General features: G+C 40.8%; 4 protein-coding genes across 6 annotated transcripts in view; 2 read left to right on the forward strand and 2 right to left on the reverse strand.

Annotated features, from left to right (window-relative positions):
* Window positions 1-1,748: 1,748 nt before the first annotated feature.
* tspan3a (tetraspanin 3a) lies at window positions 1,749-5,898 on the forward strand. Its single transcript, XM_067234314.1, has 6 exons — window positions 1,749-1,915; window positions 3,545-3,619; window positions 3,738-3,839; window positions 4,633-4,785; window positions 4,886-4,969; window positions 5,263-5,898. Exons 1-6 carry the CDS (start codon window positions 1,853-1,855, stop codon window positions 5,353-5,355), a joined length of 570 nt encoding a protein of 189 aa, XP_067090415.1. The 5' UTR covers window positions 1,749-1,852; the 3' UTR covers window positions 5,356-5,898.
* Window positions 5,899-6,091: 193 nt separating this feature from the next.
* Window positions 6,092-11,711, reverse strand: pstpip1a (proline-serine-threonine phosphatase interacting protein 1a). 2 transcript variants are annotated; one of them, XM_067234312.1, is made up of 15 exons: window positions 11,577-11,689; window positions 10,662-10,762; window positions 10,501-10,575; window positions 10,382-10,416; window positions 10,194-10,300; window positions 10,024-10,086; window positions 9,360-9,464; window positions 9,096-9,141; window positions 8,723-8,802; window positions 8,325-8,423; window positions 8,016-8,112; window positions 7,746-7,833; window positions 7,458-7,543; window positions 7,114-7,223; window positions 6,092-6,949 (listed from the first exon to the last, which is right to left on the reverse strand). In XM_067234312.1, exons 1-15 carry the CDS (start codon window positions 11,604-11,606, stop codon window positions 6,818-6,820), a joined length of 1,254 nt encoding a protein of 417 aa, XP_067090413.1. In that variant the 5' UTR covers window positions 11,607-11,689; the 3' UTR covers window positions 6,092-6,817. The 2 variants fall into 2 exon arrangements, with proteins under 2 accessions (XP_067090413.1, XP_067090412.1); XM_067234311.1 differs by having other exon boundaries at window positions 10,194-10,416; window positions 11,577-11,711.
* On the reverse strand, window positions 11,584-14,297 carry rcn2 (reticulocalbin 2). The gene is made up of 9 exons (XM_067234313.1): window positions 14,153-14,297; window positions 13,627-13,770; window positions 13,439-13,541; window positions 13,153-13,349; window positions 12,952-13,065; window positions 12,657-12,750; window positions 12,423-12,565; window positions 11,933-12,125; window positions 11,584-11,690 (listed from the first exon to the last, which is right to left on the reverse strand). The coding sequence occupies exons 2-8, from the start codon at window positions 13,768-13,770 to the stop codon at window positions 11,982-11,984; spliced, it is 939 nt and encodes a 312-aa protein (XP_067090414.1). The 5' UTR covers window positions 14,153-14,297; the 3' UTR covers window positions 11,584-11,690; window positions 11,933-11,981.
* Window positions 14,298-14,521: 224 nt separating this feature from the next.
* The window catches only part of scaper (S-phase cyclin A-associated protein in the ER), a 56,099-nt gene continuing 45,311 nt past the window's right edge, over window positions 14,522-25,309 (forward strand). Inside the window, exons 1-5 of one of the 2 annotated variants that reach the window (XM_067235266.1) lie at window positions 14,522-14,813; window positions 21,058-21,175; window positions 21,616-21,692; window positions 22,303-22,500; window positions 24,909-25,009. In XM_067235266.1, coding sequence (XP_067091367.1) covers window positions 14,640-14,813; window positions 21,058-21,175; window positions 21,616-21,692; window positions 22,303-22,500; window positions 24,909-25,009 — 668 coding nt within the window. In that variant the 5' untranslated portion in view covers window positions 14,522-14,639. The remainder of the gene's footprint in view (window positions 14,814-21,057; window positions 21,176-21,615; window positions 21,693-22,302; window positions 22,501-24,908; window positions 25,010-25,309) is intronic. The other variant, XM_067235267.1, reaches the window with a different exon arrangement.

Consider the following 25,309-nt stretch of genomic DNA (forward strand, 5'->3'; position numbering starts at 1 on the left):
TTTTAAAGCAGATGTAACCATTTTGTAATGAACGTTATTAGGTGTGTTAGACATGGACTGACTTCATGCAGCGCTGCAGCCGGCTGCAGGCGGCTGACTTGAAACAATGAATTCTGGTTAGACTTTTTGTCCGACTTGAGACGGCGCCGAGGCTAGGTCACTGTGACGTAGCCATCAAAGTACCGTGAGATCGATTCGTGAACTGCCGGCTGTGTAGCCGAGCGCATTTTCTCAAGAGCAACTGCAAGGGTTCTAATGACGACACAGCTATTTCATTATTGGCCAGACTCACACCCGACAACTGTAATTATAGTCTTTAATAAATGATATCGTGGCATGTTAAGGCGTCAATATAGATTGTTGACGTCTTCTGGAGCAAAGACGAAAATGAATAAATCATGTCTGATAAACACAATATTGTTATGGTCTATGTAACGTTATGCCAGTCGAGTCTGGCCAATCACAGCCGGCAGTTCTCGAATCGATCTCACGGTACTTTGATGGCTATGTCACAGTGAGCTAGCCTCGGCGCCGTCTCAAGTCGGACAAAAAGTCTAACCAGAATTCACTGTTTCAAGTCAGCCGGCTGCAGCGCTGCATGAAGTCAGTTCATGTCGAACGCACCTAATGTTATGTTGACTGTAGCAAGATGGCCGCCATGTGCGGACGTTCGACTCCGTTGTCCGGCAACGCGGACGAGACATCTACCCTTTATATATATCTATGCGCTCGGCTACACAGCTGGCAGTTCTCGAATCAATCTCACGGTACTTTGATGGCTACGTCACAGTGACCTAGCCTCGGCGCCATCTCAAGTCGGACAAAAAGTCTAACCAGAATTCACTGTTAAGTCAGCCGCCTGCAGCCGGCTGCAGCGCTGCATGAAGTCAGTCCATGTTGAACGCACCTATTGTAACCTTCTGTGATCTGACGTAGATCGGTCGCTGTGACGTTGATCGGTCGGGTTTTGGCTCCGCCTATACAAAACCTGAGCTGAAAACGGAAGATAAACTGTTCAACAGTCTAACGCACCGTTACTCCACATTTCAGTACGGCAACGTTTTTTCTTCTTCTTTGCACATGCTTTCAGGAACTCATTTCACACATATATTATGTAGGCTACTGAGAAGGAAATCATGGAATTTGCTTTACAGCATCTTTAATATCTGTTGAATGCTTAACTTCAAATGATTCAATGTAAAGAAATATAAAAAGGACATCGATTCCAACTGTAGCTTCTGTGGTGAGCATCCAGAAACTGTCTCACATTTGTTTTGGTACTGAAGTGTAAAGAAATGTTGGCAAGATACTTGCAAATTTGTGGTGGACCATATTCTTGCTGATTTTGTATTGTTATGGGAGAATGTGTTGTTTGGTTTCCATGCTTATAAAAATAAGGAAAAACAATTTTATCTTGTTAATTTTGTGTTATTGATGGCCAAATATCACATTAATCGATGCAAATATAGGCTACTGATAGAAAACCTCTCTTTCTGATCTTTTACAAAGAATTTGAGTTATACATTCAAACCATATTGTACTCCTTTAATGAGAAAGCTGTCAAAAAATTGCTGTGCTGTACCCCCTTGCATTCTTATGTGTGTTTGTATACTCTAATTGATTGTATTTCTGCCTTTATGCAATAAAAAAATAAAACAAAAAAAATATTTTAGTTGGTGCGCAGGGGACGATGCGCTCAAAACCAGGTCACCTGACTTTCTCCGGCTCTGTTGCTGCTGTGATGTTGCGGTGGCGTTTCAACAACAGTGAGGCATGGGTTACGACAGGTAGACTATAGCCGGACATTTACCAAATCACATATTACTGATTCGAAATAATATCTGTCTTAATCATGGGACAGTGTGGAATCACCTCATCGAAGACGGTGCTGGTCTTTCTCAATCTTATATTTTGGGTAAGCTTAAAAGGGATCTCTGCCGAGTGCGCAACTGGGCCGAGTGGACTATGAAGGCTAGGCAGGCTACACGCACCAGATGTACGCTAGCTAGCTAGCTAGCTAGCGTACATTCCGTCTCTATGTCGTATCGTTTTTAACCCTAACTGCAACTCAACATACTGTATTATGCTAGCTACATTCCACATCATAGTATTGGTGTTGTATAAATGGATAAATACGTTCAGTTACTTGAGCTGAGTGGGGTTGAGTTAGGTTAATGAAAGAGATTGCAGTTGCACTGTTGACCGTATCGCGGTTTAGTTTATAAACGTCAAAGCAAACAGATTAGAAAATGTTGAGCTCCTGGGGAACGATTTGATCTATTTAAACTCAAACCTCACTATAACACATACTTTGTCACATTTGAGCCTGGTCTTAAGAATGCTGTCCGAAGATCTTCCAGTAAGCCATGGCATGACCTATATCTAAATATATCACATTGCCTTGACTAAAAAAATTAAACGAGATTCAATTCTGGGTAGTTCACTTTAATTGGGTGGTTGTAGTATTTGCCAGTTCGTGATCTTAACCATATTTAAATACATTGTTATTATTATTGTGTAGTTATGTGTCCACCAACTCTTTAATCAAACGTGCAGTGGTAAATTTCCTTTTTCAGAATGTGCTTTAAGTTCCAACACTGCTGTTTCATTTCTCCCCATAGGCTGCTGCTGGAATCCTGTGCTATATTGGGGCCTATGTGTTTATCACATACGATGACTACGACCATTTCTTCGAGGACGTGTAGTATTCCGTGAGGCATTTTCTTTTAACCGTCGGGCTGTCTCACACCCCCCACAGCGTGAAGGTTAAAAGAAAATGCTTTTTATTTGTTTTTGTATTGGGTAAAGTTGTCGCAGCACAACGATGGGTCGTTGTGAATCTTCGGGTCATTGTGACCCGAAGGCAGCACAAGGGTTAAAACGTCGGTTGTCATCAAATGCACATAGACAAGCACAGGTGACACATGAGAAAACATATACATCACATATTGTAGGCCAGATCAAATAGAAATGTTTTAGCTTAGTTTAAAATGGGTAGTGTGAGGGCAGTTCTAATTTGGATAGGCAGGCTGTTCCAGATTTTAGGAGCACCTGCAAAAACCCAATCACCCCTAGACTCCCTAGACTTAGGAACATCTAAAGGGCTTTGATCGGCAGATTTAAGAGCTCTCATGGGGTGGTGCTCTATCAGCAGGTCAAAGAGGTATGATGGTGCTAAGCGGTTTTGTGATTCAAAAACCAGTAAGAGCACTTCAAAAAAAAATCTATAGCGACCTAGGAGTCAGTGTAGATACTGTAGGACGGGTGATATGCTCACACTTTCAGGTCCCTGTTAAAACTCTAGCAGCCACATTCTGAACCATCTGAAGGCGAGCTCAAGTATGGCTAACCCCCAGGTACAGAGTTACAGTAGCCAAGCATGGTGAAAGTACAGGCATGGATCACCATTTTGAAGTCCTCAAAAGAAAGAAAATACTTCATTTTCACCAAGGCTCGCAATTGATAAGAACAGGGTTTGACAACTTGATTGACTTTTGTATCCAATTTTCTTCCAGATTATTAATGATTTAGTTTTATTCCACAGTTTGTCATCATTCTCATGTTGGTGTTTGTGACAGAAGTGGCTGTGGTGGTGCTTGGTTATATTTACAGAGCAAAGGTGAGCCAATCAAACACAGGCCCACTTGACCTACTAAAATGTGTGTTTACTATGAGGAAGAAAGAAATAAGTGAAATTAAAGTTTGACTTAGATTTAACACTGCACTCTTCATTCCAGGTTGAAGATGAAGTCAATACCTCCATCAAGAAGGTATATAGTGAATACAATGGTACAAACTCTGATGCCCCAAGTCGTGCAATTGACTATGTGCAAAGACAGGTAAGAGGAATGTGGAGAATTAGGACAAATTGTCGTTTTCTACCAATTTTGTATACATTTTAAGCATTTTAAATTTCTTAATTAGTTTTTCTTAATTACACCACTGGCACAGTTGTCTAACCGTTTTACAGTGTTTAAGTGATTCATTGTAACTTAAAAACTTTTTAAACATGTATTAATTCACTTCAACAAACAAGTAAGATACCGTATGTCTTCGAATAAACGCCGCCCTCGAATAAACGCCGCACCAAAAAAATATGAAAACGGTTATTTATTTGGTTAAATTCAACCCCAGTATTTATTACACATGTACATAACTTTCTGTTTGAAAGCTAACGTGTATGAACATTTAGGCATGCTGCTTCAGATTTCTACACAATGTAGAACACCTGTATTTGAGACAGTTGTACTACCAACCCACACCTGATTGATAGCCAATGAGAAAGGGAGTTGCCGCACTCATAGACAAACAAAGAATAGACAAGGAGGTCAGCGGTAGTAAATGAAACCTGCGTTTTTAGCAGCATGATTCATTTGTCACAATGCCAGCAACGAAGTTGTCTATGGCTGCACTGCAGCTACAATTCACGAGATCACCCTTACTAATTAAACACCCCCTCGAATAAACGCCGCACCAAAAATTTACGTTATTTAATAAACGCCACAGCGTTTATTTGAAGAAATACGGTACTGCAAAAAGCGTTGGGTGGCAGGCAAATTTCCCACCCTTGTCTTGCAAACATACCTTTGTTGTAACAAATGTTATGTTTGGGGGTGTGTGGGGGCATTTCAGCTCCACTGCTGTGGGATTCACAGTTACTCAGATTGGAGGGATACACGCTGGTTCAATGAGTCCAGAAACAACAGTGTGCCAGTGAGCTGCTGTCAACCTAACATCAAGAACTGCACAGGCTCCCTCACACATCCCGGGGATCTTTACCAGGAGGTTCCAACTGATCTAATACTGGCATATGCTCTTCTGCATGACATAGAAGATGTTTTCTCAAACAACTGCGATCAACGTTGTGTTTATCTTGTTTCTGCAGGGATGTGAAGCCTTGGTTACGGACAAATTGAAGGAGATCATGATGTATGTCATCTTGGCTGCATTGATGTTTGCTGCCATTCAGGTACTATCATATTTAATCCTCTTTAATCTCTATCCAGTGTTATTTTACATAATAATAAAAATATCTGTGTCACTGCTGTATGAAGACATTAGTATATTAAATTGCCGTGTCATTTTGGTATATTTGGTCATGCTGAAGCACCAGTCTGGATTGTAATAGCTAGTTTGTAGTAATTCTGATTTCTGCAGGAAGGCAGCTTTTTAGATGCCCAGGTGTACTTTTGATGATTCACCTGCGATGTGGTGACCCCTGCATATTCATGGTTTGTTCCCTTTGATGTTCTCCTATCCTAGATGCTGGGGATGCTCTGTTCGTGTGTGGTCCTGTGTCGTAGGGGCCGTGATCCCGTCTATGAACTGCTCATTACGGGGGGGACCTATGCATAGAAATGACACATCTTGTTTTCTTCATATACCAAACTGCATCTCCAAACCTTGTTGGGAGAGGCAGCATGTTATCTACTGTAACATGCTTTCATTATATATTGAGAAGCTGCTTACACAGTTCATATTGTGTAAGAAGCCATTGTTACACTAATGGTGGGTGAAAACCTGATCATGTATTAACATGCTTTATAAGTTGCTGGGGGGGGGGCTGATCATGATGGTATTCTTGGATTTATCATGTATGTAATATATCTATGGCTTTGCAGTTATTTATACTTAAAACCTATCTGTATTCTGTAGTTATAGATTCTGTGTGAAAAGTTGCCCTACACTTCCCAAACTTATTTATATCCATACCCTTAACTAGCAATGTCCCTTTTAAGAAACAGTGTAACAAACATCAGTCTAAAGTTATTAGCCTGTTAAGAATTTAGACATTTCAACATGTACATTTTGAAGAGGCAAACATGTAGCCACACAGTGACTTGATTGCTTAATAATGTGAATAGACTGGAGAAATGTTTCAAAGTCTTTCATACAGTACTTATGGTGTATTGTCATTTTTTGCACTATGCAGACACCGAGGAGTGTAGCAATGACTATTTTGTTTGTATGGTCTTTGACACAAACTGTATGTTTACGCTCAAACAATTGCTGTCCAAGTGCATTTGTCAGGGTCAAGCTGCTGTGTGTGTTAAAGTTTGACTTTCCAAGGAGAGAAGTGGAAGGTCAGATTAAGTTATATGTATTACACACTCAGATATTACAGTATTATATATTACACACACTACTGTATAATAATTTAGTGCAACACATTTCCATTCATTAGGTTGGGCTACTGGATGGCACCATTTTCTGCTGCAGTGTAACCACATACTCTGGCAGGACCTGAATAGATCAGTCTACCCTTCCAAACAATTAGGTGACTGCTTACTGTGCACAGAGATCAAATACTGTGTGTGGAGACAGCTGTCTCGTTCTGAGGTTACTACAGTGTACCCCTTGGAGATATTCTACAGTAAGTAGGTAACACAATCATAAATTGAATAGTTGTTTTACTTCATCAAGCAAATTCAAAACTAAAAGTTACAAATTCAGTTTGTATTCATGAGTAGCTTGAGCAAACAAGGTAATTCAATATTACTGAACTTGAATAGTCTCAAGAGCCATGTGTGAAACTATTTTATTCAGCATCTTCAATGATCCCTCCATACAAACATGTAGTGCCTAACTTAGACTTGAAGGGAAAGTGAAGTGCATGCCTTTTTCCTCAACAATAAATAATGTGTCTATCCTTAGATAAAGCTTTGTTAAAAGTATTCCAGATTGCTAAGCATAAACAGTAGGATGAAATCCAAAGTAACTATGAGGCATTAATAAGCAGGAGCATGGACAAACCAAATAATAGCGAGAGGTTGGACAGTAAGTAGAGAGCATGGTGCTACGCATTTCAGTCATGTGTTCAGTGTCTGGCCAGGTAGGACCCAGGCACAAGTCCAGACTGGTCATTCCTCTTCACTGTCCACCAGCCATCAACACCCTGGTCCAGAACCGTTACTGTCTCCCCTGCAGAGAGTGTGAGCTCATCGTCACCCTAAAAATTGAGATGGATGTGGGCTTACTGAGCTTGTGATGGGGAATATGCATGACATTTGTATACTACATAACACTTCATAATCTGTTGTCCTTTTGCAATCAATCCCCTTTCATATGCTGTAGGTTATATTGGGAATAAGCAGACAGAGAAATCTTTCTAACCTGAGCCATATAGTCATACAGAGCCTGGTACTCCTCAGTTTTCTCTAAGTTGCTTGGCTGGTCATGCGGAAATCCAGGGATGGAGGCGTACACACCATCTGATGCATCAGCTAGGAGTTACACACAAGGGAGGGAGTTCAAATTCATGCAGTGTACTGGGTCAGGAAGATAACAACCTCACACAAGATTCCGAGAACTGGGAGAGTGTGCCGACTCTGTCAACAAGAAATATAGAAATGACTATGACTTTTTCTCTGTTCATAAAGTTTCCTGTAGACAACTTAAGGTCCGTTCGTAGAACTTTTGGAGAAGATTTTGTCATCTGAGTCCATGCAAATATATACCAGTAGGTGGCACTGGTGCCTGGACACAATCATCAATGTTTGTTTTAGAGCCAGTAGAGCAGTTTCCTTGGAGGAGATTTGAAAACCTGTGAAAGGAGAGTGATTAACATAAACTTTATTGAAAATGTACAGTACCAAACCCATATTTAATTATTGCTCAAATAATACACAAAGATAGGGTGATTAGGCTGCACCATTCTTTAAACACCTGTCACAGAGTTTCCAGGGCAATAACAAGGGAATTTAGATCTGTTTTGTGTCAATTCTACTGTTTTGAGTAGTACCAACCTCTTCATGACTCCCTCGACAAAACGGGTGCTACCATTAGTGTCTGAAGTTGATTCTCTCGCATAGTAGTTCTGAAACAGTATGGGTGCTAGAAAGAAACCATTGGAACTCAGCAGAGTTCATTTTAAATATGACAAGAATTGATGCAAACACACTGTACACATTCTCAATCTGGACAGTAATAATAGTAAGGATGTTAATTATTGGTGTGAATGAAACCTGAATAATTTGAAAATGCAAAAATTGGAATATCAAAACTCAGGTGCCTACCTGGGGGATTTGAGCCGGTGCTTTTAATTTCAACAAAGGAGTTGTTGTCTGCAGTGATATCACACAGTTCTAGTGTTTTCCGAACTTTCTCAAAACACTGAAAGCACAAGCATTATTCAAACATAACAATTCTACACTCTATCATTAACCAAATCGGCAGTACATTTATACCAGTACGTTACTTTATAACTTATTTATAACTTACTTGGTTATTAACAGTTTATCCATGGTTGTACTTACAATTTGACATTAATTGATGGCATGTGTGTTTTCAGTTTTGTGAAACAGTTCAAGTTAGACATGACCAACCTCATCATCTTTGACACATTGCATGGAGAAATGGTTACAGTGCACCCACATGGCGTTCCTGATTATGTTGATACGATCTTCTTCCTGCTGCTGAAACACCTGTAACCCAAACATTCACTGTTTGACTAAGGATGGACCCTGTATGGATAAGCTATATATCATAATGTCACTGTTAACTTATGTCTAATCTTGTTGTGTCCTTGTTAACTAATGATTGATATAAAAATGTGTACTGATCTGTCATATCATCACCATGATCTTATAGTCATGGTTATGCAGAACCATTAGAGCACTCTACATCTTTAAGTGAACAGCAGTGGAGAACTTCATAAGTGAAAAGTCAAATATTCTGATACATATGAAAATAAGGAGAAGGGCTGCCGCAGTAGTCTTTGTACCTCACATGTGCTTGTGTGTGTGGATTCCCACTCTTGACGAATCTTGTCAAGTTGTTCCACATTTGAAATGTACTGCTTCTCTGCAGAAAGAATTAAAAAGGGTAACATTTGTGTTGCCTTCTTCCTTTCACATTCAATATGTCCTAGGTGGTAATGAAAGGTAGCATTCTCTTCTGCCTTTCAAATTTGCACATTTCAATAATAATAATATTCAATAAAAGAGGAAGTCACTGAAACCACTGTGACCAACTTTGGTGACTTTATAATGTGGCTTTTGTGTAGAACACCAAATTAGTATATTCTTTATTTAGCTCCCGTCCTCTGAGGATATATTTTACAATATTGTACAGCCACACTACTCAGATACCCTTACCTGCCTCTGTTGCAGCCTCTCTGCACTGCTTAGCTTTATTGTGCAACTGAAAGGGAAGCCAGATAAATGTCATAATCACACACAAATGGCATAAAATGGTAAAAACCGGTGGCAAATCTTTATAGTGTAAACACAAGGACTCTATAAATGGCATAACAGTGCCTTCCAACAGGCAGGCCTATGCAATACTTACTTACCAGAAAAAAAACCTTTGTATGAAAAACTTTTATGAACTGTAATAGTACTTGGATATGTGTAATTTACCCTCTCTGTCTGTTTAGGTGTGGCTGTCGCTGTACTGCCCATCTTCTCAGCAACCTGCTCGGCATCATCAGCTTCTCTGCATCGCTGATCATAGAACCTCTTACACTGGAAGGAAAAGAAATGTGTACAAAACAAATCTCAAGTTTGTATGACTGCGATACATTATTCAATTAGTAAATGAAAACGTATTTTTATACTGTAGGTTTTGCTGTATATGACAGCACATTTATATGCTTTTCAACTCATTAAACAACATGCCGTTTATACAGGAAGTGGATGCCTGAGGAGGAAGAGAGTGTAACGAAGGGCTGCTGCCCTTGGTTACACGTGTGCACTACTGAAAAATATTAAGAATGACTTCCTGTGTCACAATGTTTCAGAGGTTCTCCTGCTTCCTTTACCAGATTTGGGTTAAGTCTCTAAGTCAACTCTCTTAAACTTAATACAAATTACAATAGGTTATCTAAAAGTAAACCAAAAAGCACTTTGGTGAAGAATGCTATGCAAACCTGCCATCACTTTACCAAATTATACTGCAATATTATCGGCCCATACATATCGTGCCATAATGTAGACCCTTCCCACCACTGACAGCTACTGCTTACTCCATTCCACTCATATTCCAAAAGATGGACCACAAATTAATACTTGGCTTACAACTCACCTCCATAGTTTTCTTATACAGAGAGACTTTGGTCTTCTGAACCTTCTCCATGATTCCCTCAAACTGAGACAAAAAACTACATGTTGGTTGTAACATACAATGTAAGATCGTTCAGTTTATTACAGTGGATGAGTTAATATTGTTTGATTGATTACATTTTTTTTCCAAACCTTTTTTCTCTGATCTTTCTGTCGCTCCCTGAACAGTTCCATCCTCTTTACCTCCTCCTTCAACATCCCAGAGAGCTGTAAATGCAGATTCCCAATGTTTTCTATCTCTGAAAAACAAAGTGAAACAACAAATTGGGCTGAGACAAGGACTATTAAAATATGGAAAATGGGAGAGCTTTTCTCCTTACCAGTTTTGAGTTGATCAATGGATTGTTTCAAAGTGCTGTAGGACACAAGAGAGACTGTAAAAATTATAGTCTGATTTTGCTCTGATAGTTTCAAAAGACAAAATGACATTTATTCCTACCTTATCTCGCAGAGCCCTCCTGGCTTGCGTGCAATAGTCACCAGCTCCTTGCCATATCTTTCCTCAGCAGATGCCCTAACCCCCCACCCACCACAAAAGATGTATGTTCATATTTATTAAATATTATGCTAATCTTAATCTGACTGATATATTAACCTTACCTCATCTTTAAGAGTTCCTCAATGTCTTTACAAGTACGCCGGCCATCACAAAGTCTTTGAGTTAGGGCCTCATATCCCACATTACTGATGAAATCGACTCCCTGGGAACAGGAGATCATATACAAATCCCTCTTTAATCATCTCGTATGGAAAGTTTGCTTAAACAGGAAGTTTCGCTCAATTTGTAAGTGAGTTTCAAGGTGGTTTCAATAATGGTTTTACATTTCCTGGAATGAATTGGACTACTGGTATATTTAGCTCATTGGCATTTAATACTAAATACGATCACGAGTATCACTAAGCCTACAGCCGGGAAGATCTGACCCAAGACCCCATATCCGTCTTGCTGTGAGGCAACAATTCAAGTCACTGTGCCACCGTACAACGTTGAACAGAACATACCATGCAAATGAACCCAGAAGCAGCTAGCTGCACAGCAGATTACTGTTCAGACAACAATTACAGTCAAAACATCAAAGGCAAAAGAGAAGCATTGGGGCTTGCAATTTAGCAGGAAATAAAGATTCACAACGATAAGTGTAAGTGTATTGACACCATATTGCATAGTGGTGTGTTTTAACTAAGTTTATTTGGCTAAAAGCCCCAAATTGGTTCACAAATCTGAAGCAAAAGTTTTTATATTCTCTATTGCATAGATGAGATGTTATACTCAGGGAATTATTTTGTAACAATATACAAGCCTACATATCACTACGACACACATTTTACTGGATAGTTTCATCAGAGTTTTTCCAAAGATTGCATTTGAAATAGCTATGGTAAGCATCCCCCTCAAACCACATACACTATACTTTTATATACACTATAAACATCAGATATCTATAAAAACACAAAGTCTTGTCTTGATGAAATCCTCCTCCTCAATGTATCACAGCAGTTGGTTGGTTAACTCACCCAAAAGGCATCTTTGAACTTTAGAGTCATCTCAGCAATGACTTGAAACGTGTGTCTTCTTTTAGTTAAGTGAGTTCACTTCAGTAAGCAGCACTGTAGTACACTGCTAGCATACTGGTTAAAAATAGAGATGATACTAATGAACAGAACAATACAGCATACAGGAAACCCCAGCCTTACGTGGTACATATGATTCACAAGTTTGACTCAAATAAGGAAGTGCCCAGCTGCCACATGCAACCTCCATCTAAGATAACCATTCATTTGGTTTCATAAGGTACAAAAAGCAATTTAAAAAAAGTATTTCACCAACTGTCTTTAATATCTACCGAGTTAGTAATGTAAAGTTTACTTACTAATAATCTATTACATGTTAAATTCAAAAAATATAATTGACATTGACTTTCACAATTCATCATGTAATATGTGCAGCTGTCTTCCATAATCTGTAACTTCACTATGCATGAAAATGTCTTGTTTATTCAAAACTTCTTTATCGGAGAGTCTTCCATCGCCATCTTGATCCATTTCTTTGATGAGGTGAATTGCCTGTAAATGGCAGTAAGGTCAAATTAATCAAGACAAAATGGCATTTCATTTAATTGTTTGTTTAATTGTTAGTTTCAGCTTTCTTCTACTATTGTAGAGTCAACAATAATCTAATCGAATGGAATGTACAGTCAAATACACAATATAAATAAATAATCTACGGGAGTCAACTACAGGTCTACAGAACCCAACAAGAAGCATCAGATCTTAAAATATACGCGGCACGCATTGAGGTGTAGGTAAAACAGGCAGACAGCTGTTGCAAATGTAATTCAAAGGGCTTGGATGGTGGTTCACCTCTTCTCTTGCTGAGCTGTAGCTGTTTGGGGCCACCCAGCGAAGCTGCTCTTCCCTATTAAGTTTGCCATCCCTGTCCTGGTCGTACAGGTCCTGAAAACGTACCGTCTCCTCTATCTCCCACTCTGTTGGCTCACTGCCCTCTGTTTAAGTTAAAACGTTTTTTTTTTGACACAAACAAAACTTTTACTTAGAATGCCAATGTACACATCCAACCATTCTATTGCACCTTACCATTACTACGGACGTCTCCAATGAATTCACTTAGACTGATGAATCCATCCTTATCAATGTCATATTCACTCAACACATCTTCAATGGCAAAGTCCTAAAAGAAAAGTTATTGTGTGGTTTTACACATGGCAGTGTTACTATATTTTCAGAAAGAACTTACCTCATATGGGCTCAGAAGCACAATTACATAAGCTATTCATACACATTTCATCTATGAATTAAAATAACTTGAGTAATAAAGACATGTGTAGATATCCCACTGAATACACATATGATGAGTAGAAACAATGCCTACTGCCATGTGATCAACTTCAGATGGGTGTGTGAAGGCAAGAAATTCTGAAACGTTGAGGCCAGGCGTGCCATCCACATCAGCAGAGTCAAAGCGTCTCCTCTCCTTCATATGAAGCTAAAAAAACAACAAAACATTGAGTTTTGAACACAACTGACTCATATCTACAACAAACATCTATCATTACCGGAACTGTGATCATACAAATCTGAGAGACTCCTCTTCAGGACCATCCAGAACAGTGTGTTCATCTGTGTCAATGATTTGTTCATGCACAACTATGTTATATTCATCCCATGACACAATGGCATCTTTGTTTGTGTCAAACTCTGGGAAGCGCTCCTCTGCATCTTCAAGGGCGTATTTTCTGTAGACATGCTGGATCCATAGAGTGATCTCCTCTGTGAAATAATGCAATAGTTACAACAAACTAACTCTACATCTAATTATATATATATACACACACACACAAACTGATATTAAATTCTACCTGGGGATAAATACTTGTCAGAATCTTTATCAATCATCTTCACAATATCCAGCATTTTTTGTCTCTGCTCAGATGGAGTGAGTTTCTTTATTTCCCCTTTATCCTAAATTGTATGAAACAAGACAAAGCATTACATCTTTCAAGTTTTAAAGTTGAAGTAGATTATTTAGAGGATGGTCTTTTCTAACCTTCGTTCCAAGTAGGACATCCATATCATGCTCAGGGTTATGCTGGTGACTAATGTAATGATCCTCAAGAACTTGTTTGTGGGAGGTTTCCCCATGGATTAAGTGCATTGCAAAAAATGCCACTATCATTACTGAATATACCATCTATGAACAAACAAAAGGGATTGTTTAGATGAGGAAAAATGAAACCCCACAAATAATGTGGTTGACTCATGGACAGAGCTGGATGGCTAGCTATTGTACTTAAAACTTCAAATGAATTTGGTAAACCAGCTAACCTGCAGCATTAGGATATGCAATCGTATGGGATTGGCACTCAAACGTGCATCTAAATTAGCTAGCTACTGTCTGTACTGTGTTAGCTCTAGTCTTGTTCAACTACTGCTCTGTATGTAAACAAAGCAAAGGCCAGCTACTGTAACTTATAAACTAGCTACAGTAGTCTATTACTGAGGTGAGTGTACTTGTAGCGACTAGTCTGCAAACATACAACGTTGGTAAGGTACAGTAGCTACAGTAGACTAACCTTTTAACTATTTAATTAAGGCTCCTCTTGAGTGTGAAAAGTAGCCAGTGAGCTACTATTAGATTACACTATAAAAACTATGGTAGCTAGGCTAGCTCAGAGGCCAGTTCACACATCGTCTTTTTCACCTGATAACTTTTTTTAGTCCCGCCCACAACATTTCGGTTGCCATGGTTAACAATAAAGATCTATGCAGGATGTTTACAACCCACGACCCAAATCATTATGATTGGTTTGAGAAAATTCCGTTTCCGCCGTCGTAAAAAAATATTTGATCGTCTGTTTGTCAATCACCACTAGGAACAATTTACTTCCGGCTCAACTGTGGGTTGTTTTTAGTTGTCAGGTGTTGTGTTGTAAATGTCGTTTAAGGCTTCGATGTCTTCTACATCAAAGCTGAAAACTAGACAAGTTGGATTCGTTTCAGAAAGGATTTACAATTACTCAAAACATTGAATTGATCATAGCATAGTAATAGTCTCCATCAATGTCAAAAGACAGCCGCCACGATGGACGGCGACGTGGTGGAGCTGGCCAGCATCGACTTGGTCCAAGAATCGGTCAAGGAGGGGACGGGAGAGAGAGGTCTGGTAGCAACAGTTCAGGATCTTCACATGGAGGTGGCAAGAGTCGGAGCACACCCATAACCATCGCATTGAAGGTAAAGTCGATAAATATCCTACTAATGTTAGCTAGCTGGACTAGTTGTATCCAAGTTGCCAGGCCAAGTTAAAGTACCCAGCTCCTGCAACCATCTACAGTAGCTAGCTTGTTGTAGCTAAGTTGGTTTGCTTAGCTACAGTATAACATAATTAGATTAATATAGCTAGACTAGCTATATTGCAGCTCTACAGTATTCATGAAAATTGGTGTCTCGTAATAATCTGTCGTAGATGTAACTAACTATACGCGTTTTGGTATTCCAGGGTTAAATTAGCCAACTGTCATCCTAGGTTGTTTTTGACCTAGTTTAGCTTAGAACCATCAGTATTACTACCCTGCTACCAAGATAGCTTCTGCAACAGTACTACAGTAGGCGTTCTATCTATCTGTGACATTTTGTGGCTATCTTCTAGCTAGCTGGTTAAAAGCTAGGTTGACAGCTTGCCTGTGGCTGTTTTTAGATTGGACAGTTTAATTCTTGGTTACCAAGACTTTAGAGATACAGTAGCAAGATAGTCAATTACCTTTACAAACATGTGTAAGTGTAGACAGTGTATCAGGTTTTAATTAGGATAGTAGACTAATTTGCCAGAACAAGTGTCCATCTGTATTAATTTATCTGAAAATGTTGTGTTTATTTAGCTTTGATTCTATTTTAACTAAAGGTTTCACCAGTGCAGATTTCTAGTGCAAACTTTTTATTTTTTATTTTATTTTACACAGAATCAGCATCAAGCCTAGCTGCAGATTAAAGCTCTGCAGACTGTCAGTTGCAGCTTATGTATGTGTTGATGTTGTCCTCCAGCCATGCATGATTCATCGCCTGTCTTGTTAAATTGGATGCTGAGCATCACTCCTTGGCTAACAGAGGTTTATATTAGCAACACTTGAGCCTGCAGCAAGACTCTCGTCCCTGGCAGCAGGGGAGAGCGGCTGAAAGGCCGGCCTGCTGTCTTCACATGACCGTGCAGCGCTGTGGGACAGTGAGTGAGTGACGGGGGCGGGGGGCACCGATGCAGAGCCGGCAGGACAGGAGCTGTAAACACGACGACGAAGAGCAGAGCAGGGCGGCGTGCAGACGGACAGCAGCCATGACTGTAGCACCGAGGGCCCAGGGAGTCGCTGCTAGCTCAGCAGAGTAGCCCAAGGCTCAGCCCTGATTACGGACAGTGCAGTCGTGAGGGGACTCTCATCTTACAAAGCACTGTCTTATCTTCATTTCCATTAGTGGAGTTTTTGACACAGCTGGGCAACTAGCTATAGCAGTGCGGGCCACACAGTGGGAGTCTATTTTGGTCCTGCTGTCAGAAGAAGATGTCACCTAGTACTAGTGGCAATGTGAGCACGGAGAAACAGGTTGGCTGAAGTGTGCTGCAAAAGTATGTCAAGGGCGGATAAGAACGATCAACCTGCTTACAGACTCTACTTCTACTCTGTATGTACTCTGTCTTTGGATCTTTCTCTTTACCTCCCTTACCTCTGTCCTGCTGTCTCATAGATCTGCTTTAAAAAACCTCACACCCACCACCTCACTTAGACAAAGACAGAAATGACTAGGTCCTAATTTCTTGTGCATGCAGTGTTTGGGTCAGTATAACATTCAGTCTATGTTATGTCATGAATTTAATGAGTTGTTCTCCAACAGTCTGCTTTTTCCGAATGCTGGCCAGGTGGCAGGTTGTCAGCTAATTAGGTGATCAGGGAAACCTTTCCATATGCCTTTAGATTGTACAGTTTGCTAATAGTCAAAAGTGTAGGCTATAGGCTAAGCCAGCCATGTCTGATGACAATGCAGGAAATACAATATCTACTTCATTTGGAAATGGGCTACTAAGAGCTACTCAACTTACTGTTTTGATTATTTTGGATAGATCATAGCTATTTTGTTGGATAAATAATGCATATTCAATATCTTAGATTTCCTTTACTGTTAAAAGGGCTTAGGCTACATGTAAATAATTATGCTCACTTAAAGTAGGTCAGTGATGTACCCCCAGGATATGAAATAGTTGCAGACCAGGGCACCGCATGCTGTTTATGCATGTGTAAAACCTAATGAGCCATTTGAGCAATACTCTCTGAGCACGCTGGAACAAAAGCTGCATATAATACATTCTGTGTGGGCTAATAAGAAGAGATGATACCTCATAGTTATGAATGTCACATGAGCTGTAAGGAATAACAGTCTTGGTAGTGTCACTAAAATACGTTTCTTGTCACAAGGGGTACAGTCCACACAATCTTTGAGGCTATTTGACTTTACATTATAGTTATTGACTGTTGAAATATAACATTAGTTGGGTATGCTTTGCCTTCGGCGAAGGCACAACCTTTGTTCTCTCACATATATCTTATTATTATTATTTTGGCCCCCCTAAGCATCCATCAAAATTTGGACTACATAGAAAACGTTGGTGTCAAAAGTTTCGTCTTGGTATCGATTGAGTTGCTTGTATTTTTATTTACGTTCCGTTGCATGGTTTAAGTTTTAATTACGTTTTTGTGGCGAAAAGTGAAGCTATCTTGCTAGACACAGTCACTGACGTGACTTTATACGTCACTAACGTCACGAAAACACGCGTGACTACCTCTAGCAGAACATTAATTTAGCAGCTCGTTAACTTCTGGGAGATAGCTAGGCTAACTATAGCTTTACTGCAAGGCAGCTGCAGAAACGCTCAAGCAAAGAGGCCAGGGTGATAACTATTTACTTATTTTACTTTGTGATATGAAACACAATTGTGAAGTGTAATGTACAATATAAGCTGATATAAGGAAGTATATCTACTTTCGGAAATGATAGTGTACAGTACTATTTCAGGTAGTCTACTATTTCAGGAGTCAGGTGGCTGAGCGGTGAGGGAATCAGGCTAGTATTCCGAAGGTTGCCATTTCGATTCCCGGTCATGCCAACTGACGTTGTGTCCTTGGGCAAGGCACTTCACCCTACTTGCCTCGGGGGAATGTCCCTGTACTTACTGTAAGTCGCTCTGGATAAGAGCGTCTGCTAAATGACTAAATGTAAATGTATTTCACTGAAGCATTAGCATCATGACATTAGCCTCTGTTGCCCGGGCAACACATACTACAGCGGCCTATGATGCATCTGTTTTCAATCGTTCCTCACATCCTCACAAATACATATTTGTTGTAGGATTTATTATGACATTAGATTACAAGTAAACGATTTGTTGGTGAAATTATCATTACCTGTACAGCTCACTGCAACGCTGTAGCCTACGTGAGACACACTATTAGCTAACAAAAACATCTCCACAGCTGTTTAGGAAGTCAAACGGCGACAGGACATGTTCGGCACCCCCCTTACTTAAAGGGGTCATTGATTGCAGAACCGAATTGACCTTGTCACAGTTGAATAATGACAGTTCAGTGGGTAAAATGGACATACAGTGACCCTCAAAGTCCACTGACACCGCTTTCCTATGTAAATCTCACAATTAAAAAATTTAGCTGTAAAACAGTCGGTAAAACAAAAACAAAAAAACATGACGTCACAACGGGGCTCCACCTTTTTTGCCTCTGGTCTGTACCATTGTCACGCCCCAAAATTTGCTGCGCGCTGCTCTGTGTACTTCCACAGAATTACAAAGAAGAAAGTTTTTCTAGCATATTGAAAATGGACTACGGTGGTAAATGCGTGTGTTCCAGGCTGTACTGGGAATTCTGACACTTTTCACTCCACACTCCACCTTTTTTGGCTGTAAGTATGATTTTGTCGCTAACAGTTACTCCTGTATCTAGCATAGGTAGAATGCTGAATACGTTTCTAAATACATCAACATACCTTACTTAGCAAATGACTCTAGCTAGACTAGCTGTAGTCGGCATTAGAAGGGAAGCTTCCGAAAAAATTGCCAGAAAACGAATAGCAGTCTACCCTATTGCTAACGCCTGTCAAGATTATCTATTTGAAAGAACTGTAGAAAGGAAGGTGCTAGATACAGGATACGTTAGCATTGCTAATAACTGTTACCGACAAAATCATACTCAGCTTGCGGTTGTGATGATACGGTTGGAACAGCACCTCTTTTCAGCATCAGCGGCTTAGCAAATCCTTCTTTACATTGTCCCAGGTTTTCAAAACCAGACTTGGTGAAATGGTTCGAGCAAATGTGTAATTGAGGGTCGAACTGCACAGGGATCTTCTTATAGACAAACATCACAGCCCGTCGGGTGTTCGGTTCCTTAGGAACTCTGAAAAGTGTCAGCATTCCCTGTACAGCCTGGAACACACGCATTTACCACCGTAGTCCATTTTCAATATGCTTGTAATTATGTGGAAGTACACAGAGCAGCGCGCAGCAAATTTTGGGGCGTGACAAAGGTACAGACCAGAGGCAAAAAAGTGGAGCCCCGTTGTGACGTCACAACTGTTTTACAGCTACATTTTTTAATTGTGAGATTTACATAGAAAAGAGGTGTCAGTGAACTTTGAGGTTCACTGTATGTCCATTTTACCCACTGAACTGTCATTATTCAACTGTGACAAGGTCAATTCGGTTCTGCAATCAATGACCCCTATAATGAATGAATGCAATATGAGTAGGCTAAATGCCTGGAAATATCACAAGAAGGGAAAAACTTAAAAGGACAATTTTTAAACCGGTCTGCCAAATGTATTCGTTTTGATTCAACTGTGAGGCTGCTGATCACCATTCCCTCTTGCAGGGGAAATGAGAAGAGAACGATTTCATTCTACACTTCACTCTTAGTATTTTGAGTTGTAAATGAGCAGCAAAAAAAATATGCTTTTAAATCTATGTAATCTTTACAAATAATAAGTATGCATTTTTATATAAAATATACGGAAATATCAGTTGTAAAAATGTCATTAAAAAACGGACCCCTCTGCAACCGACGCAAGCACACCCTACAATTTCCCCAGAAATTGTACCTTCTCTAGTTTTATTTGAGATGAAACCAACATTGTTCCATGACTCACTTGCTGTTAAAAAAGGATGAAAAGTGGTTCAAGTCACAATTTGCATTGTGAATAGTAAGTAAGTAAGTCAGTAAGACTTTATTTATATAGCACTTTTCATACAAGAATTGCAGCTCAAAGTGCTTTACATAAAATCAACAAAAACAATAATACAAGTGTTGATCTAAAACGTTTAACAAACCAAACTAGCCGCACTCTATCTGCGGTCTCTCGAATCCATCTTAGATCCGAGCTGCCACTTGCAGTTTCTAATACACAAACATGACAAGGGGGTAGACAGGACGAGACTAGAAAGTTACAGCATAACATGAGGAGAGAGGAGGAGAGAAAAAGGCAACACCCAGACAATGCTCCTAGAGGAGTACAGTGTGGGAACAGACAAAAACCTCAGCACATAAGCACAACAACATTTACAAAAACATGTGACTTGCAACGGGGAGTGGGGGGGGGGTAGACAAGCAGCATCTGGACCTGCAGCCATGGTAGGCGCTGGACACAGACCCGCCAGCCACCCTGGGGAAACAAGCAGGCGAAGGCGTTGGATGGGGGTGGGGGGGTGGTGATATCTGTAGTAGGTGAAAGTTAATGTGTGAGTAGGTCTGGGTTGGCACCCAATTTTCACGTCCACCCTTCAGGAAGGTCTCCATGTCCTCCATCTTCCTTTGCAGAGCCGCAAACCTATCCCTGTTGTAATCAATGCTGCGTTGTAAGTTCACAGTCTGAGCTCCAACAACTCTGCCCACCGCATCAATCATATCGGGCAGCCTAACGGGGCTTTTGATAGCTGCAGCCGTTTCCTTAATTTTCCGATATACAAAGCCAGCGCCATCTTACATGTTGTTTATCATACATATGACCTTTTTTGCAAGGCTAGTCAATCGAGTTAGCTTTTATATAGGGCTGATACAATATTTGACAAACACAAGATTCCATTTCATCGTTAGGACGTTTGTGAATAGGGGAGGGAGATTGTTTTTCTCACCTTTTTTTTTACCAATCTGCCATTAGGTCAATGAATGTGGGGCAAAGTCGATCTTACATGTTGTTTATCATACACAGAAATGGAGAAGACTCCCATACTCATAAATAGAATGATGTCTCACCATTCTGGGCATTGCCTTCCCAGACAAGTCCTCACATTACTATAAAGTACACCCATGCACTGTCCATCATACTGTAGGCCAATTGCAACAAAGTGTCCACTGTGAGGCCGAGATTTCAGCTAGTCTGATCAACAAGAAACAATTGGGTATAAAAGGTCTCTCTACTGTGTCTGCAGGCGTCCTTTCAGCGCTCAAACAGCCATGACAAGGTGAGAAAGATCGTAGCAGAGGAGGGCCGTGCTGCTCGCAACTTAATCGCCTGGAGTGTTCCTCTGGAGAACAAAGAAGAGGAAGGTTGGTGGCATCTGTAATCTTTTTTTATTTTTACGTTCCACTCACCCACTTTGTCTTTGTCAAGTTAGCGTGGCTAAACGATTTTGTGTCCTTTATTTTTCTTCTGTGGCCAATATTGGTGTTGACATACAGGGAGGGCATGACTTAACCCCCCCCCCCCACACACACACACACCTCTTCAACGTCTCTCACCTTGCCAAGTGTTATCTTATCTTTCCTTCCCACCCTTTCATCCATACTTTTTTCCTTACTTTGCATGCCAATTTTTACCTGTGGTTGTATGGTATGCAGACCCATAACACTGCACTCTAACACTGTCTGTGTGTTTAAGATGTTTGCTTCTCCCTAGAAACCACAGTAATGACCATGAAAATAACGTACTCAATGCGGAATGTTCTCAGTCAGTCACTTTTTTTAAAATTTTCATATATTTCTCATAGCAAAGTCGAAGACCAACTCCAACAGCAATCCAAGGGCTCAGAGAATCAACTCTGGTCTACACAGAAATAAGAAACAGGTGGGCATGGTTACTGTCTATAAATCACTAAATGGGGATGGGAGCAAATAACCTAACGCTTGTTTGAAGATGTATAGTACAAAAAAAGTTTGTCACTAGGTGGCACCACACACTAGCATATTCCAAGTCATTCCACTCAGACAGTTCCTAAAGTACAAACTGCACAAGTTGTCGTTTTAGTGTTGAGTGTTTACTCCCAAAAATTACAGAAGATAATGTACAGACTGTTCACAAGGCCTGACACTTCAGTGTGCAACTTAAAGCTAAGGTAGTTCATGTTTTTGACAAGGACTTCATATTTGCATAAATAAACTTCAAATGCTCTGACAGTAAAATAAAATAAATATTATATCTGTGACTGTCGCAGGACTGTAATAAACATGACAAATTAAACGTTCAAACCAAATGCAATGATTGGACGGGCTACTTGTCTGTCTACCTACTTCCCGGCAGTTGTCAGGCAGGGCATTGACGTATTTTAGGGGAGTGGCTTTAAAGTGAGGGGGTGGGATGTTTTGAGTTGGATAGTTTCAAACTCAAGCCAAAAAGGCTAGTTTTGCTAAACATACGTACCCTGCCTTTAACGATTCTCCTCATGGTTTCTCCATAGAATGTGGGAGTGGAGAGCAAGAGCACGACAGGAGCTTTGCTGGACAAGGGAGCAGAGAAGAGTCCAACTAAAGCCAGGCAGCCTCGCAAGGTTGACCTGCGGGCACGATACTGGGCCTTCCTCTTTGACAACCTGCGCCGGGCTGTGGATGAGATCTACGTCACCTGTGAATCTGACCAGAGCGTGGTGGAGTGCAAGGTTGGTCTTGGAATCTGAGGCTGGGACTGAAGCCATGAATGGGATGTCCATTAATTTGAATAAGGTGCGTTAGAACATGGAAACATCTAAAACGTGCAAGGAAAGGGGTCCCTGAGGACCAGGGTTGCGAACCACTGCTCTAGAGAGATGTAGGCTCCCTGCACTAAAGCAGATGTGTTGCTCCTCATGACCACCTGAGGGAGATATTGGATTGGATTGGATTGAGAAGAGTTTTTTTACCCCCTATGCTGCTCTGGTTGTTATTCCTTTGGTTTTATGCTTTGTGTCAGAGGGGCTGTCTGAAGGTTTGCCGATGAGAGAATGATCACAGGGCCCTTGCTGAGGACTTGTTTGGGGAGTGGATATCGATGACACAATGGTGTAAACATTGTGGATGTGTGTGTTAAGATTGTGGGGTTTGCACTGGCTACGAGGCACCCAATCTAGACTGGGTCTATGTTGGAGGTGGATGCCTTCACTGAGGTGGAACCTAATAACAGCCAACATGGATTACTAATAACGTATATATTTTTGCATATTATGTGAAAAGTTAGTGCCAGATCTACCTACACCAAAATTACGAGTAATGAGTTCTGGGTGACTGAGTGACTGAGTATCTGAGTGTAGCGCTCTAGCTACAGTTATGGCTACAAGCAACAGCTCTCTTGTGTTGTTGTTGTTGTTGCTTTCACCCCTATGACGTATGGAGACCTGGGCTTGGGTTACCCCCCAACCTCCTCCTCTCCCCAAACCAGCCTTGCTAGGCTTAATGGACTGTCTGATAAATGATGGAATTAGCTGAAGGGGAAGGAGAGTGCTCCGATACCAGCCCGGCAGGCCGCAATCCCCTGGAGCGGTGTAAAGCTGCTCTGTGTGTTCTCACTCAGACACAAACAGCCCTTGTCCCGGGAGCTCCACACCACCCACAGACATGACTAGTCGCTTAGACTGTAGCAGAACTCAACTTGGAGTCCAGATTCCCAACTAAGAATTGGATTCGATTTTGGTATCTGCTGATTGTTTAATATTAACAAGACAAAGCTTAGACTGCTGAGGATGAGGTGTGTGTGCAGTGTGTGGGGTTGAGAGCCTGACATGGTTGGAGGTGTTGGTTTGAGGCGTGCAGTCTTGTCCAGGGGGTCGCTTCCTGTGCTGAAAGACCTTGTTGAGTAGAGCTGGACAGAAGCAGCAGATTTATACTTGTACATTAATAACGCCCACATCTCTTTAACCCCTCCCCCATACCCCCACCCTCAGGGCTAATCAGTTCTCATCAACCATTTGTTCTGTCCCAGCTCTGATTAATGCCACTTCGTCTCGCAGAGCGTTTCTCTGCATCTTCCCTCTTCTCAGGAGGAAACTAGAACCACATCTCGCATACAGATCATGGGAACAGAACAGTTCCTTTTCTCATTTGGGTTAGATACATAAGAAATGGCAGTTGGTCAGGTGTGGCTTTTCATTCTAGACAGCCTCGGCCTGTTAGCATTTCTAACACAGCGGTCAAGCAGCGCAGACGGCCCTCAGAAATTGTTACGAGAGGGTCCCACTGAGGTGAGTGCATGTTTTGCAGGTTGTGAAAGGGAAACCTTTTTAATGTTTTCACTCCCTGTCTGTCACACCCCCTCCCCTCCCCCAGCTGTGCAGCCTCCATTATCAGATGAGCAGGAGTCAGTGGAAGACCAGGGCTGGGGCCTGGCCTGTTAACTAGCTGTAATCAGCAGGCCTGCTGCCGAACACATCTTTCACTGGCCTGACTCATCTATTAACTAAAAGCACTGTGAAGCTTTACTCTCAATTACCACTCCCTCCACGCTCCCCATCCGTCACGCCTGTCTGTGTCCCTACAGCCATGGGCTGATGGAATGGGGGAGAAGGTTCTCACACAACCCACCTCCAATACAACCTTATCAGTGAGATACAGGAACAAATATAGTTATCTCTAGTTTGGTATTGTATTATGATTGCTGTCTATGTAATCTTGTTATCTGAAGCAAATTCTACCCTTATGAGAAGTCTACTGTGTGTGATAAATAGTTATATAGTGTATATGTGTGTGATATGCAGTACTGTGCAAAAGTCTCAGGCACAACAAATTAATTAATAAAAAGTAAAGCAAACGTATTTTAAGAAACAATTAAATGAAAGGCGCTAAAATTTAACTTTTATACTGCCACACAAATACAGAGGACAAAAAAAATACAAAATTGTCTTTGGTGTGACTATGTATAAAATCTTGGATGCTAAGACTTCTGCACAGTACTGTATAGTTCTGTACTGTAGCGTGTGTGTGTTCCTGGGTGGCTTGCTGTGATGGTGTTATTCTGCAGTTTGCAAGTCACTGGTGAATAAATACATTTAAATGTAGTGGTGTTGTCACTATCCCTTTGTGATTGCATGTGTTCCAGGAGGTGTTAATGATGTTGGACAACTACGTGCGAGACTTTAAAGCTCTCATCGACTGGATCCAGCTGCAGGAGAAGTTGGAGAAAACCGATGCGCAGAACAGGTGATATTTTCCATCTCTGTCTTTCTTTCTAGCTTTCCAAGCGCACCCTGAGGCAGCTCTCTAAGTGCCATGTCTGGTCCTTGGCTGAGAGTCCCAAACAAAGACTGGATCAATAGCCTTGGCTCTAATTCAAGGGGATCCAGTTTATTGGCTTCTCTTTAACAGAATGACCACAACACTCGTAAATCGACTAAGGAATAAAACAAAAACAAAAAGAAACAAGCTTTTACCTCGCGTTCCAATTTAAGTTGGACTTATTTGCTCTAGACAACCTGAAACATTTTGGACATATCTGCTGTC

The sequence above is a fragment of the Osmerus mordax genome, chromosome 4 (assembly GCF_038355195.1).
Source record: "Osmerus mordax isolate fOsmMor3 chromosome 4, fOsmMor3.pri, whole genome shotgun sequence".
NCBI lineage: Eukaryota > Metazoa > Chordata > Actinopteri > Osmeriformes > Osmeridae > Osmerus > Osmerus mordax.